This window comes from Danio rerio, chromosome 7 (assembly GCF_052040795.2).
Source record: "Danio rerio strain M-AB ecotype USA chromosome 7, GRCz13ab, whole genome shotgun sequence".
Lineage (NCBI taxonomy): Eukaryota > Metazoa > Chordata > Actinopteri > Cypriniformes > Danionidae > Danio > Danio rerio.
This window is the reverse complement of record NC_141027.1, coordinates 18173530-18190000: the sequence shown is the minus strand read 5'-3', so window position 1 is coordinate 18190000 and position 16471 is coordinate 18173530. Positions and strand designations below refer to the sequence as shown.

Sequence of the window (16471 nt, the reverse complement as noted above, 5' to 3'; positions counted from 1 at the left end):
CACATTCATAAGCAACAACCCCCCACCCCCACACCCATCTTCATCTTTCCTCAACCCCGACACATTTCATCGAAATCGAGAAATACAGCAAACCTTCAGAGAAAACAATGACCCCTTTTCAAAACATCCCCCCGAAAAAAGCACTTGTTTAGTGTGTGAATGAGTGCAGGGTTTAAATGAGACTTTCATATACGGTTTCTTTTCACACAGACGTAACGCGGGATCCACAACGGACCTGTTTTAAAATCAAAGGAATGTTCCCAAACGCCGCTTTTGCAGTTGCCCCTTGCCCATCCCAGCCATTGCACACACACCCATAATCCCTGCTACTGCTCCCTCCAACCTGACGCTACCTTACAAAAATAGTACGAGGAAATCCACCACAAAACATTAGTGATGATGTCAGTATTGGCAGACGTTAGTGGTGTAAAAACTAGATTACGATGGCTCAGAAAGTGATCTAACATCACAATGAGAGTGAGATTATCCTAATTAAGACAAGAGTGATGCACTAATACTAGTGAAGTTCACAAACTCTACGTTGCACATAATAAAACAGCCAGGTCAAAAAAAAAAAAAAAAAAACACTGTCAGCAGGTCCAATCATTTGTGGTTTCCGTAAATTTGCTAAATGCAACCATGTGGGATTCAAAGGCAACATCTGAATGAGCTTCTAGACCATTAAAATTTGAGAAAAGTTACAAGTTGTAGGCTAGAATCTATGCGTACGAACTAAGAGTTTTCCTTGAAGAACATGGGAGGTCATATCCGGTCTCCAACACTGGACCAGTCAATCCCAATATTCCTACACAACAATCCTACGCTAAACCGGATTCGTAGAACCACCACGCTTTCATTGGTGGTGAAATTAAGGCCCTTCACAAATATGCAAATATATTTACCGAACGTAAATAAATACGACGCACAAAGATGGACCGTTTTTGGCAGCAGCGAGAACAATGGGACGACTCAACCTGATGGTAAAATGACACGAAAATATCGATCTCAAAGCTACGAAACTGTTGATCACAGGAGGATACAATCCCAGCGCGTGTCAATATGGTGTTCGTGCAGTCATTTTTAACCTGCGATGGCTGTGCACTCAAAAGTAGCAGAGGTCATTGAGGTAAAAGAGGGAACAGTAGCATTCAACAACCAGCCTTAAGCCTAGACCCCTCCAAATCCAGATTATAAACAACCCTTTCCGTCCCTGTCCCTAACCGGACTATGTCATTGACAGCAGTAAGCCTTTGTACAAGCCTTCATTAGAAAAACAAAAACCTACAGGAAAAAAAAAAAACTAACAAATCAGTCTTAAAAATCACCATAATAACAATAATATACTAGTAGGATGAGAACAAGTATAGAATATTGCCGACTTTGCAGCTGACTTCAGCCTCAGAAGCCATGCTTTCGCCACAAAACCTCATTCAAGTGACAACGTGAGACAGAAATAGACATACTAGAGAGACTTTCTTATCCTCCCTAGTTGTTTAAAAGGAGGATTTTCCAATCACCCCTGGACCTGCTTCTCATGAAGACATCTGGTTCTTTACATGGACAAATGACTACAGAAGTCCCATCCTGGACTTTACGTACAGGGGGCGGGGTTACAGATGTGGGCGGGGTTATTAATGTGCACGGGGAGGAAAATAAAGGAGAATAAAAACAAGGAGACTATGATGTTATAAATGAAGCCGTGAGGCTGTTAGACGTTGGCTCTTAATGCAGTGGTTCCTCCCATGATGCTTTTTTTTTGGTGTGTGTGTGTGAGAAAATGCTTTTGAAGGGGTAAGGGATGGTTTTGTGTGTGTGTGCGCGCGCACGCTCAAGCTGTTCAACAGCAGCCTCCGCCAGACTGCCGCACAGGAGTGCTCTCGATCTTCAGGTTGGGCTTGTCTCCTCCGGTTGTCGCTCCAGGGCCCATACGCTTCTTGATCTCAGCAGCCATAGTCATGAAGGCCTGCTCCACATTTGTGGCATTCTTAGCGCTCGTCTCAAGGAAGGGAATTGCTAAAGAGTCAGCAAATTCCTGTGAGGCAAAAAAAGAACCAGAATGAGACATTTCAGAACGCTTTGTTATGTCAAACCTCATTCTTGCCATTTCTCTGTAAGTGTCAAAAACAATTGACTGTAGACAAGACTCTTACAGCAAGGATAAGAACTATACTGATAACAATAATGATATAAGAATATTGTTGGAATCACCAGGGTTCCCATACTCTGAGTAGGCATGGGGCCATAACCGTTTTCAAGGTATACCGCGGTTTGGAAAAGTCAAGTTTTTAAAACTGTTAAAATTTTTGCTATACCGCTCCTAAGGTAAAGGTGATTTTTTTTATTTACTTTTTTTTTGTTGATGTTGTTTTTTAGGTCAGCAGTATCTCCTGCAGAAAAGATCTCCAAAGATGCCATTTTAAAAATGTAAAGAAATTTGTATTTTTGAAACAACTGAAGATAGCAGAAATCAATAATTCATTTAAATTATTTAGCCTGACATGTTTACTGTTCCGAAATACTTAAAATGTTTCCCAAATTAAAATTTATTGCGTACAAAGGGAAAAAGGGAATTGTTTTTTTTTACCCAGACATTTTAAAAGAACATATATTAGAGCAGTAATCACAATACCGTGATATCATGAAACCATGATATTTATATCAAGGTTATCATACCATCAGAATCTTATATACCAGCCCATGAAAACTCTGAGTCAAATAGCAAAGAAAATCACTGACTAAAAAGCAGAATTTTCATGACATCAAATGAATGATAAAACAGGCCACTTTGCAGAAGATTAAAATGGTTTTGGCATGAATATAATTTTGCATGACTTTAATAGCCACTATAAGAACAACAATTGAGTATTTACCTAAGATTTTGAATTGAAAATTGAGAAGAGCTCCTGTTCAATATTTGATAGCCATGTAGCTGTTTTACAATCTTCACATTTACACACACATTTAAAGAGTTTAACTTTTAGTCTTTGAGGTGGTCATTTTTTAAAAAATACCCAGGTTCTGCAGGTTGCGATGTCCCGAATTTAGTTTGCCAAACTTAAGCTAACTGTAATGGATTGATTTAATTCAAATAGGAATTTCCCCAACCACCACACAGCCTGGGGGACCAGACCAGAGTGAGTGCTCCGACTTGGCCTCTCCTTTGAGGTGGTCATTTTGAACCCTAAAATCTATATTACGCATCAGCGCTGGTGTCAGCCACGATGAGGGCTATGCATCAGACCATATGCATGCGCTTGATGCAGAAGTATAAATCAGCCTCAGGTTAACAGGTACAGTCTGGTCACTGCATTTAATAGGTCTTTCGCACACAGAACGAAATTGGTAAACGAGAAGATTTTACACTACTTAATATTGCGGTTGTTAGGCGGATAATTTAAAAAATTTCAAACAAGCAATATTTAAAAAAAGATTTTTGACTTTTTGTAATCACTTTCACAGTTAAAATAAGGGCTTGACCATTAGTCGAAAATAAATTAAAACAAAAAAAAACAAGAACTCTAACCAACATATTTTCCTCTATGCATGTTATTTTCTTTTATTAATCCTGTTAATAATGTCCCCTTACAGTTTACCAACGTGTGATTTCTGCACTAAATGGACGTGTTTGAGCTTTGTGCTCATGTCGTTTATAGCAATATCACACTGTGAGTGGTGTGTTAAAAACATTTTTACCTGTACATGCATTGCTGCTCATCCTCTACATTGAGAAAATCCCTCGCATATTCAAGCTAATTTTACAATGTGGTGACAAAATCCGCTTGTTAAGTGTGACGTCACGCGAAGCGGCTTCCTGGTCCAAGCGCTCTATTCAACTGAATGGGGAGACTCATGAAATGGTAATAATAAACGTTTACAAAGCGATTTAATACTTTCGAAAATCACGATCTCAGTATATATGTCCATGCCTAATATCGGATGGCCAGAAAGTGATTCATTTTTTTATAAATTGTTACATTTTTGGTATTTGTAATGCAGCAAGCCCAGGGATTGTTGTGTACACTATGACTTTATGTAAAATTAACTTTAATGTGTGATAGGAATAAAACGTGATTATAAACGAATGATTTCTCCACTCAAATAAATGGCGGCTTGGACCCGGAAACAGTATTACATACATCACCAACACGTCACCACTTAACAAGCGGATTATGTCTATCGTGAGCCAATGGCAAATGGACCATTACATTTCACTCACCAGTGATTGAGATGTAGGCTAAGAATAATTATTGTGCAGATATATTTTCAATTATCTGTTGTTGAACTGTCGCTGACAGGGCAGTGAAAGCAATTATTACTGTCTATATCAGTGAATGCACAGCATATATCTGACGATTTATGAACTCACACTCTGTCTCTCTCATACATGCAAGCCATGAGAACATGGGAGTATCTCATACCTCAGATAATGGACACATTGCATGTAAATCATATTCTTAGTTGTCAGCTTCTTCAGAATTGACCAGAAATGGTGGCAGCTCAAAGGCCAGTACCCATGTATTACCATAACCATTACACAGGGTTTTTGCACGTTCCACCAGGCCAAATTTAAGACTTTTTAAGACAATGAATAATGAAATTTCAGACGTATTCAGGGCTAATAGCCCAGCAGAAAAATGTACTTGCCCCATCAAAAACAAATTATAATTAGGCCTAGTTATTTCTTAGCCACATATATTAAATAATTTGTCAAAACAAGCAGACCCTAGATTTATACATACATTTTTTTAACATAACTTGAGCTTTTTAAAACTAAATGTATGCCCAACAGACTGTTTTAATATTAGTTATGAATACTCTAAAAGTTTTATTGAGATGTATTGTTAGTGATTGGATGTGTGCTGGATCCACCGAGTAGCTTTACATAGAGAAAAATGAAGACCCGTTTAAAATTATTTAAGACCTACAAGAAATTTTTTCAGTGAAGTTGAGACTTAAGGCCTAAAATTTTGTTTTTGAAATTTAAGACCCCAAGGATAACCTATTTTATTTTTCAAAATATTCAATACTGTAAAAAAATGTAAGTTATTTGACATTTTTTGGGTAAACTTGCCTTAAAATTAAACTGAAGTGTAACTTTTTTCACAAGACATCTTCATTTTAGGCAATGTGCACTTTGCTTTAAGTGTTTCATTAATTCATAAATTATTTTAATAGTTTATCAATTATTTTAATATTTCAAAGATAAGAAATTTGCTCTTTCACTAGAACAAAAATTCCACCTTTAATATTTGAGTATATTTACAGTTCAAACCTTTAATGAACTATAGTGGAGGTTAATTGAAAATGAAAATACTCGTTCAATTATCGCAATCGAGGTAAAAAGTTTAATTATCAATCAAGGTTTTAATTTGATCAAATTATCCAGCCCTGGAATCAGATAAAGCATAAACAGCCAATCTGAATCCATCCTGCTTTAAAAAGTTAGAGCAGAACACAAAACTGCAGTATGCGCTAGTAGTGTGTGAGATTTACTTGTTTTAATCATGTAAAAGCTGACACTATCAAGTAGGTCACACACTCTGCAAAAATAAACTTTCAGCTAAAACTGCTCCCAAAAATGTGTCGGAAACACAGTTGGGGAGTCCAAGCATTCAGTGAGTTATAAAACCTACTAGAATGCAGTTTGAATGATCATATATTTAAAGTCAATGAAATTAAATACAATTAATTGCAAGGGATTTGATTTTGTTAAAAGTTATTTAAATATATTTACATAAAAAAAAATTGTAGGTAATCTCACAAAAGCAAGAGAGCCATTTTATCAGCATGCATATGGGTGTAAATGTGATAATGATTTCATCGTTTACCATCATCAAAAATCTGTTTTTGAAATAAATGAAGACATCAGCAATTTGTTTGAATTATTAAGCATGTTATGACATGTTGACTGCTCCAAAATATGTTAAATGCTTCTCAAAATAAAATATTCTGTGTTTAAAAGGGGAAAAAGGTGTTTGTCTTTTATCCAGACATTTAAAAAGAGAAGATGTGATATTTTTATCCAATGTTATCATACCATCAGAATCTTATACCGGCCCATGCCTAGCGGACGCATTAGAGAAACAGTGTATGCATTATGTATAACTGTCAACCCTCCCGTTTTTCCCGGGATTCTCCTGTATTTTACAGTTCTATCCCGCCATCCTCCTGTAAAGGTATTTTCCCATATTTTTTATCTTTCTATAAAGGGTGGCATTAAACATTAAAGGGTCGATCCTCCCTATACACAACCCATGCCGCTGAACCACTATGGGACACTTCTTGCTCTTAAATGTGAATCTATTCTATGCTTTCATTTTATTTTGGCATGAAAACACTTGAAAGTAAATAAAAACAGCGGGTTTCCCATCCTTTCTATTACTGGTGCTGTTGCCCCTCCAATGCAATCTTCTAAACAGTCAGTTCATGTAGCGGTGCGTGACTGTCAGATGCGGATTCTGTACACGCGATTTGAAGCAGAGCGAAAGTGGACTCTGGGTTTTGGGAGCATGTTTGAACAGACATATACACAATAATAATAATAATAATAATAATAATAATAATAAAATATTTAAACATGTTGATAATGGTGGGTTTTCTTTTAAACACAACAAATTTAGCCTTAAATGAGCATAAAAAGTGACAGCTCTGCTATTTAATGTAATTAAATGAAAAAAAAAACTATATGAAAAGTTCATTCTCTGCTCTTTAATCAGAATGTAAAATTAAACAGTGAAGAAAAGATTAATGAGATTTGATTCAACTTCTTTATAATAGCTATTAATTTTAATAGGCTAAACTGTTTGCTAATTTATTTGCAGCTTTTTCTAATGTGTACTATTTATTCTATCCTTTGTATATAATAATATCATTAAAAAAACATTACTGACCATTTTAACTGTTTATTTACAACGGAAAAAGCTACAGATGAACATATGTCGTAATTTAGAGGGGGGCTTTTTACAATCCAATGTTGACACGTAAGGCATTATGCTACCAAATGTCACTAAAAAATGGACACAATTGGGATTTTAAAGTCCACTTAGATTTGATAATAAGGGAAACAAAGCTACTAAATAAGATAAGATGTGTCTCGATTGAGGCATTAATACCTTGGCTGTTGTGTAGTCCACTACTTTCTTGGTGGTGAGGTCGCATTTGTTCCCCACCAGCAGCTTGTTGACATTCTCGCTTGCGTAGCGGTCTATTTCCTGAAGCCACTGTTTAACATTGTTATACGATTCCTATAGAGAGAGCAGAAAAGACAAAACAACTCTTCATTTCAACCCTGCAAGTCACAAAATTCAAAAGTGTACACATATGTATATACACACAGTCCTCAGCATAAATGAAGACCTCTTTAAGCTTTTTAAGCTTTACAATATTATATTTGTGCATATATATAAAGATTGGTGAGTAGCAATGCCAAAACTGGACAAATTGTACTAAATATTGTAAGATCACAGTCTAAAAAGGAGTACACTCAAAGTAATATTTTGGGGAAAAATATTAAATTAATTGTTAATAAACATTTTTTTTAAGGGAGAAAAATAAAAATATAAAACTTGACTAAAATTGTATAGTTTAAAAAATAAAACAAATCAATAACTCATTTGAATCTTAAATTTATTAAATTTTATTTAATTTTGAATCAATAAATAATTTGAATTTAAAGGTTTAAAAAAAGAAAGAATTACCTTTCTATTCAATGTTAGGTGGCTAAATGCTTATTTTAATGAATATACACTGAATGTTGGTACCATTCAATTTTGTCCCGGCAAATTTCATTAGTTTGAAGTATTTTAATTCAGTGCTGAACCACAATTTGAAAGCTATTTCAGTGACCACTGTATTTTAGTACACTTGTGTAACTGTCTTGTTTAAATTATTGGCTACATTCAGAAAAATGTATAACTTTTTTTCTTTTTTTAAAAAGGGGGTGTACACATTTATGCTGAGCAATATATAAAAATATAAGCCAAGGAAACATTTCAATCAGCAGTGCGTGTGGGAATGGAAAGATCATTCCACTAGCGAGGAACAGAGAATGAAAAGGTTTTGGAAACAGACTTACAGCCTCTCTGTGATGGCAACACAAAGCGGCACTCACGAATAACATTTTTCAATTGCAATTTTTACAATTAAAATTGTTGAACGTTTGCTGGATTCTGAATCTTTTATTGCTGAATGAGTGTGAGTTTGAGCTACTTCAACAGTAGCATGCAGTTTAAAGCCAAACTAGCAAAATAAAAAAATGGCACAATGAAGGGTTTACACACCCCACTACCAACTAGCATTTCTGGTGTGTTATTGCCAGTGCAGCACAGACAAAAAGCATAAATGCTCGTAATAGCATTAGCTGCATGCAATATGTGCAGTGAGCGTACAGCAATCACTAGATGCAGAAGTATAAATCAGGCTTAAAGTTTGCTTTCAACAGCTGAAATAAAATACAATCTAAATATTAGATTAAATAAAAAGAAATCACATTTTAAAATACATAAAGTACTCAAATTAATACAAAGCTAAATATAAATCATTTAAAATGAATAATAAATAATTTTAATAAAATTGCAAGTCAGACTTACTACAACTTACTAAGAAAAAAAGGCTAACTGGCACATAGCACATACTTAAATACTACAAAATTAATAACAGTGTTAGCAATCACCAAAAATTAACAAGCACCAAACCTGAACTAAATATGGTAAACATGTCATTAAAGCTCAAAACTAAAGTACCATTTTATAAACAGCAATTCATTATTTAGTTGCAAATAGCGACTTGTTAAATTTGGTCTAAACAAGGGAGAAAACATACCTGATCCGTCACATCATAAACCACAATGATTCCATGAGCCCCTCGATAGTAACTGGAGGTGATAGTTCGAAATCTTTCTTGCCCTGCAGTATCCCACTAGAGAGTACAAGAAAAAAACACTCATGTCAAACAATGTGCTTTTAGTAAAAGGGTCTAATTTAAAATTCTTAAGTTTTCTATAGACTGTCAAGCTGTCTGTAAACTTGTAGAAAAAAAAGAAGTGTTATGAGAAAGGATGAATGTACTTACTATCTGTAGCTTAATGGTTTTGCCATCAAGTTCAATGGTGCGGATCTTGAAGTCCACGCCGATGGTGCTGATATAGCTCTCAGTGTATGTGTCATCCTGCAGAACAAAAAAATAATAATCTTGTTATAGTTGTTGATATTCTACGCTCGAGCTGTGATCTATTATAGGATATAAAAACTCGATATCCTTTCAAACTGCATGACTTCAAGTGATTTAATTGATGTCTTGCAGCAAAAGCTGACGAAACAACCCATCTGTGCATTTACTCACAGCAAATCTCAACAACAGACACGACTTTCCCACTCCAGAGTCACCGATGAGGAGCAACTTGAACAGGTAGTCACTAAGAAGGAGAAACAGAAAACACGTTAAATAGATCAAGATTTTTTGGGGGGTAAATTAGGTTTTATATATTATGATATTAAAAAGTGTACCTCCTGTTTTAATGTAAAGTACAGTGTTTCATAAAGTATTATATAGGTCAATGACAAAAAGAGATCACCCATCTATAAAACCAACTTAAGTCTTGTTGTTAGAATTTGTATAATATTCTTTTATTTCTTAGGAGAAACTAAATATTTAGTTTATAGTGTTTTATATACTAAAATAATGTTGTCTTAATAATAATTTTATGATATTAAAAGGATAAATCAAAATATAAATAATCTGAATCTTTACTATTATCCTTCAGATCATTAGGTTTTACCTTTTTTAAATTCTTAATTTAAAAACAAACTTTACATTTAAATAAATATACACTCATCTGCCACTTTATTAGGTACACCTCACTAATATGGGGTTGCACCCTCTTTTGCCTTCAGAACTGGCTTAATCCTTCATGGCAACACTCAACAAGGTACTGGAAACATTCCTCAGAGATTTTGGTCCATATTGACTTGATAGCATTACGCAGTTGCGGCAGATTTGTCGGCTGCACATCCATGATGCGAATCTCCCATTCCACCACATCACAAAGGTGCTCTATTGGATTGAGATCTGGTGACTGTGGAGGCCATTTGAGTATACTGAACTCAATGTCATGTTCAAGAAACCAGTCTGAGATGATTCGCGCTTTATAACATGGCACGTTATCCTGCTGGAAGTAGGAATCAGAGGATGGGTACACTGTGGTCATAAAGGGATGGACATGGTCAGTACAAAACTTAGGTAGGCTGTGACGATGAGAGGATGCTCAATTGTGTGAAGAAAATATCCCCCACACCATTACACGACCACCAGCAGCCTTAACCGTTTATACAAGGCAGGATGGATCCATGCTTTCATGTTGTTGACGCCAAATTCTGACCCTACCATCTGAATGTTGCAGCAGAAAACAAGACTCATCAGACCAGGAAACGTTTTTCCAATGTTGCCTTTCTATTAGCTGGAACCAGTCTGGCCCTTCTCCTCTGACATCAACAAGGCATTTGCTCCAACAGAACTGCCGGTCACTGGATATATTCTCTTTTTCAAGCCTTTCTCAGTAAACCCTAGAGATGGTTGTGCGTGAAAATCCCAGTATATCAGCAGTTTCTGAAATACTCAGACCAGCCCTTCAGGCAACAACAACCATGCCACATTCAAAGTCACTTCAATCCCCTTTCTTCCCTATTCTGATGCTCAGTTTAAACTGCAGCAGATCGTCTTGACCATGTCTACATGCCTAAATGCATTGAGTTGCTGCCATGTGATTGGCTGTTTAGAAATTTGCGCTACCAAGCAGTTGGTGTACCTAATAAGGTGGCGATTGATTGTATTTGTTACTCTGAACGACAACGCAACATTCGCCCATATTTTTGCCTTTTTTTCCACATGAGGCTTTTGAAACATTAAAGCACAAGCACTATACTTGCTTTTAATAAGCTTTCTAAGTATATCAAATCACTTTTTTAAAAATAGGTTTTGATGTGGACACCAAAATGGCACATCTCATCCTTGACCCATATACTAATTTGGTATTTATTCCTAACTTGGTTAGCTTCTAGCTTTCATTTAGAAGCTTTTATCCTAATTTGCACGTTTTACATGTAATATTTTAAGTCAGCCTAATTTCAATTAAAAACAACATACTTTTAATTGTACCTGTATAATTAATCAAGTGTCATTAGGTCTGCTTAAATATTAACCGGTTAAAAAACTACATTAGATTACAGTGTTGCTAAATCAACTGCCATTTCAAGATTCGCCAGCCAGGAACCAGCATCACGCTGACAGTGAAGAAGGTTCAAAACAAAATCAGCATAAACAAAGTATCCCCTGCCACTAGCTCAAAATACAGCTGAGCCAATGTGATTCCAACGATGACACTGTTGCAATGAGGGACCTATTCTGGATTCAAGTACTAACATTAGACAAACTGAGAAATGTTGCACCATACAACAGTTGTGAAGCAATCAAGGGTCTGCTAGTGTTCTGATGATACACAGAGTGCTTGCATGAGTCAAGGGGGAAAAAAGCTAGAGGTGTTGAGCCCACAAACAACAGGAAAACCTGAGTCTTGGACAGGAAAAGCATATTCATGAACAGAATATTAGCAAGTTTATCAATGGCCAAAGCTGACGGGCGCATATAATTTAATTAAATGAAAACATCCGCTAATAATTAAAGTTAGCTCTTAATTTAATCACCCTCAAGTCATTCATGATGTAGGTCATTGTGTTTTTTTCCTTGAATAGATCAATTAAAAAGGTTTTCAGCTGGTGGTTGTTAAAATGCATGCAAACTGCTATTGCACTTCCAGTGTCAAAAACACATAGGAAGGCAAAACTAAATGAATACCCACGGCTTCATAGAATACACCGAAGGCTCATGAAGGCAAATGACCAGTTTGTGCAAAAACCTGAACGCTATACAGCATTACTTTTAATCTACAGCTTTACCAAATGTAAGATGATAATCTACAGCAATGCTTTTCAACTGGTGGGTCGCGACCCAAAAGTGGGAACATTTTCAGTGGGTTGCGGAGTGTGTTAAAAAAAAACAACAACAAAAGTTACTTTTTTTTTTTTTTTTTTACTTATATTAGCTTATAACAGACTTTTATTTTGAAATGCGTGCGTGACAACCGTACTTTTTGACATGTAAAAATTTCATTTAATTATTGCAACAAATATGTCAAGCGTAAGTGCGACCCCGAATTTGTAAAGTATGGATATATATATATATATATATATATATATATATATATATATATATATATATATATATATATATATATATATATATATATATATATATATATATATATATATATATATATATATATATATATATATATATATTGACAACAAAAAAAGACTTAAAGCCTCAGTGTCATATGTAGTGAGGTGCTCTCATGAGAGCATGAAACCTTCTAAATTAAAACAACATTTAGAAACCAGAAAACATGTTTTATTAACAGTTTATTAGTAACAGTATTTGTCTTTTTACTTTGTAATATTTCTATAATTTGATTCATTTTGTTAAATGACAACAATAAAATATTGATTATTTGTAAGTCTTGGTGAATTTCTTATGTTTATCTGTCACTACTTGTTTATGTTAACAAATAAATACAAATTAAGTATAATTCCTAAAATTGTATTATAGTTCCTAAAAATTTGGGTCGCGGCTTGATGACCATGTAAAAATGTGGGTCCCATGGCCAAACCAGTTGAGAACCCCTGCTCTACAGCAACGAGGAAGAATGTGTGTGTTAGTTTGCGGAAATGTTACTTACCTTTGCTTATCCTGGATATTTAATACATATAAAATTTAAGATATAAAAACTAGGGTTGTCAAAAGTATCAAGTTTGAAACCAGTTGGTACTGAAATTTTAAAAACGCTAATTTCCAGCTAACATTTAAATACATTCCTAAACACTGCAGACTGGCCATCGTGTTCATGTGCTCAATAGAAATGACTGTGATTGGTTCACACAATGCTGTTCACCAAATGCAAACACAGATACACAGATACTGAACCGTTTCAAAGCCACATAGTGAATGTGCTCAACAGCGCTTAATTTTGGATTGGACATTTTCTTTTTATTTCAGTACTGATAGATACAAAACTATACTTTTGACAACCCTAAAAGCAGTTTTAGATCACCTGTGAGTTTGCGCTTGCATCTACATCATAATGCAAAAGGAAGCTCACCTCTCAGACTGTCATGAACATCCTCAGAAATGTTTGGCAAAGCCGTGAATTAAGGGTAATAATACTGTAAATAATGTTTAGTTTCTTGCACAGACTGATCACATAAGGATTGAATGTATCGGCAGGTACTCTAGGTATTGATTTAAATCAACAACCCTGTATGTTGAATTGTGTTTTATGAATTGTGTTTTATGAATTATGGATTACAGTTTAAATCCTTTTCTTAAAACCAAGCTAAAGATCTTTATTAAGGTTATACTGAGGAAATATAATGAAACATTTGTATGGCCTGAGAATGAGTAAATAGCATATACCACCAAAAAATATAACAGTGCTTTAGTGGTTTTTAGGTATTTTTTTAAATAAAAAAATACATGTTGTGCCTTTAAGACAACTGAAAGGTGTAATCTAAAAGCAGAATTTGACAATTCATACAAATAAATTTAATGTGAAATCTGTTTGTTTGGGGGTGACGGTGTGGGGCGACGCTAGTTGGCTAGTTTGCATGTTCTGCCCACGTTCGCATGGGTTTCCTCTGGGTGCTCCGGTTTCCCCCACAGTCCAAAGACATGCGGTACAGGTACGTGCTGATAACTTGGCGGTTCATTCCGCTGTGGAAACCCCGGCTTAATAAAGGGACTAAACCGTAAAGAAAATGAATGAATGAATCTGTTTGTTTGAGTGTCCTTACAGGTCTGAGGAGAAGATTACATGTTTAACTGATCATTAGCAAACTCACACAGTGACAGGCGTGTTTGAAACATGTTTGTGTTTTTTTAGCATCTATATCTAGTTAAATCGATACAGTTGTTAAACCGTAAATGGATACACAATACAATAATCAATTTCCATATTATTTTTACCTCAGGATATTCATATATTATTCAAAAATAATCTTTATACTACCTACAAACTAGTAAACTGACTGCATTGAGCTAAAGTTGGCTTTATAATCCCACATTCATTCAGTGACCGCTTGTAACATGCTCCCTATATTGTTTATCAAGGTACTTTGAATATTGGGTCTGAAATCGCATGTAAATATAACTTCAAAACAAAACTAGCACTATTTGTTTGACTGTGAACAATGTTGTACATTGATAGTAATTGGCTGCTAATATGATTTCACTATTTAAAATGTGCAAAGAATAATTTTCTGAAATTACAATAAGGAGAACATCTGAATGTGTGAGTACAAAACTAATACTGACCGCATGCTACTAAGAAATCACTGAGCACGACGCTTCTCTTCATGACCCCTTCAAGCAGTAAGACCGACTTTCAATTCACAGGCCTAATAAAAACCACATGACACTAGGACGCCTCACAATGACAGGCTCGTATGCGGTTCAAAACACCGTGTGATGCGGGCACAGGGCACTTGCGCTTATATGCGAGATCCATTTTGACAGCTGGATTCAGCTGACCGTCAGTAAACTAATGACGTCACTGCGTCGCAACGCAACACGCCAAATATGACGTCACGAAGTACGGCAGAAGCAGAAATTACGTGATATAAACACGAAATAGCGACCAAATTACACTTTAAACGTTTAAGACTAAACAATTATGTCATTTAGATAAATAAACAATCTAAATACAGGCTCCAGATCAACAAACATCCTCTGAATTCGCCGCTAGTTCCGGACGTTGTTAGCCGTTCAAGCTAGACAAAGCTAGTTACACTGACGCTTCATGATTATACAAAACATTGACACCCGCAACCAACACCGGGCCTAAAATACTCACTATTCAGGATTCATGGCGTGTTTGTGGCGTTGTCGTCGGGTTCAGCAGGAGATCGGACTCTTTTCTCCGCGAGCAGAGGCGATAATGATGAAGAGGATGACTTGTACGTCTGGATTACAGAGGCACTGGGGCAGCTTTCTCTGATTTACCCCCTCCGATCACACCTCAATACGCTCTTCTCGTTGGATCCAGTCACTTGACGGACATTACTGACCATATAACGCAATACGCTGTTATTTTGTTCAGCTTTTTCTTCCTTCCTTCCGATCTGCCCCTCGCTCGAAGTACAAGATGGCTGCGCAGGTGCGGCAGTGACATCAGATGACGTGGCATTACGGACTGATCTCAGACTCAACCCAGAGAATATTCAAGATGTTCAGCCGATGAAATGAATGAATAATTGATCGTATCAAATGTCCCTCAGCGGTACTAAGCGATGAAATATATTACTCCCAAGAGATCCAATCGTTATGTTATTTATTTAAAATGTACCTTTATTACCATAAGTGTTCCAAGAATCATAAATGCTGAGACGATATGAGTAGCTGCATAATTCTTTTTGGTGTTTACTAGTAAGCCAAAGACATGTTTTCAGTTGTGGACAATAAAAAAACGATTATAATTTACCATAAGATATGATATCCAGCAGTTGCCTGTTTTATATATGTCATAGTGTTTGGATCATACACTCAAATACTTTGCTGCTTCACACCACTTAACGTTACAGTTGAGTCAGAATTATTAGCCCCCCTTTGATTTTTGCTCTTTTTTTAAATATTTCCCAAATGATGTTTTACAAAGCTAAGAAATTTTCACAGTATGTCTGATGAAATTTTTCATCAGAGGCCGATTTGTTTTATTTCGGCTAGAATAAAAGCAGTTTTAATTTTTTTTTAAACGTTTTAAGGTCAAAATGATTAGCCCCTTTAAGGTATATGTTTTTTTCGATAGTCTACAGAACAAACCATCGTTATACAACAACTTGCCTAATTCCCCTAACCTGCCTTGTTACAGTTTTTCTCAGACGCTTTTGTGCATTTCTCACAACACTATTTACATTTGCACAACAGTTAATGCAAACTGCAAAACAATTAGTGCAAACTGCAAAACCTAGCTGATAACCTGCAAAAGCGCGTCACTTGCTCAAAATAGATAGTTCATTCCTCTAAAGCAAGTAATGATGTAAATCAAAGTGTCAGTGTCATCAAAATGAAAAGTCCTGACACCATTGTTTACGAACAAGATGGTCAAATGGCTTAGTCATGTTTTTATTATGACACTTTACTCTGTACATTTTTTCAATGCAAAAAAAGTCTGATTTTGGTGACACTTGCAGAAAATGCTCAAGACAGCACTGTATACTATTTGCACAGCCATTTGAAAACTACAGTAAAGTTGGACATCACTGCATTTAGTAAGGTATCTGAGTACAAGACACTGAATATGTATGTTTCACAATTTTACTGCAGATGCTCTTTACAATCCTAATTTATTCACAGCATTGTGCAAAAGAAT

General features: G+C 35.6%; 1 protein-coding gene across 1 annotated transcript in view; it reads right to left on the bottom strand.

Moving 5' to 3' along the window:
• Positions 1 to 15242, bottom strand: part of rab1ba (zRAB1B, member RAS oncogene family a) — a 15499-nt gene extending 257 nt beyond the window's left edge. The window contains 6 exon segments of the mRNA NM_201142.1: positions 1 to 2032; positions 7113 to 7244; positions 8821 to 8916; positions 9070 to 9165; positions 9340 to 9412; positions 14957 to 15242. The exon segment at positions 1 to 2032 is cut by the window's left edge and continues 257 nt beyond it. Coding sequence (NP_957436.1) covers positions 1838 to 2032; positions 7113 to 7244; positions 8821 to 8916; positions 9070 to 9165; positions 9340 to 9412; positions 14957 to 14970 — 606 coding nt within the window. The 5' untranslated portion in view covers positions 14971 to 15242 and the 3' untranslated portion in view covers positions 1 to 1837.
• Positions 15243 to 16471: the final 1229 nt, after the last annotated feature.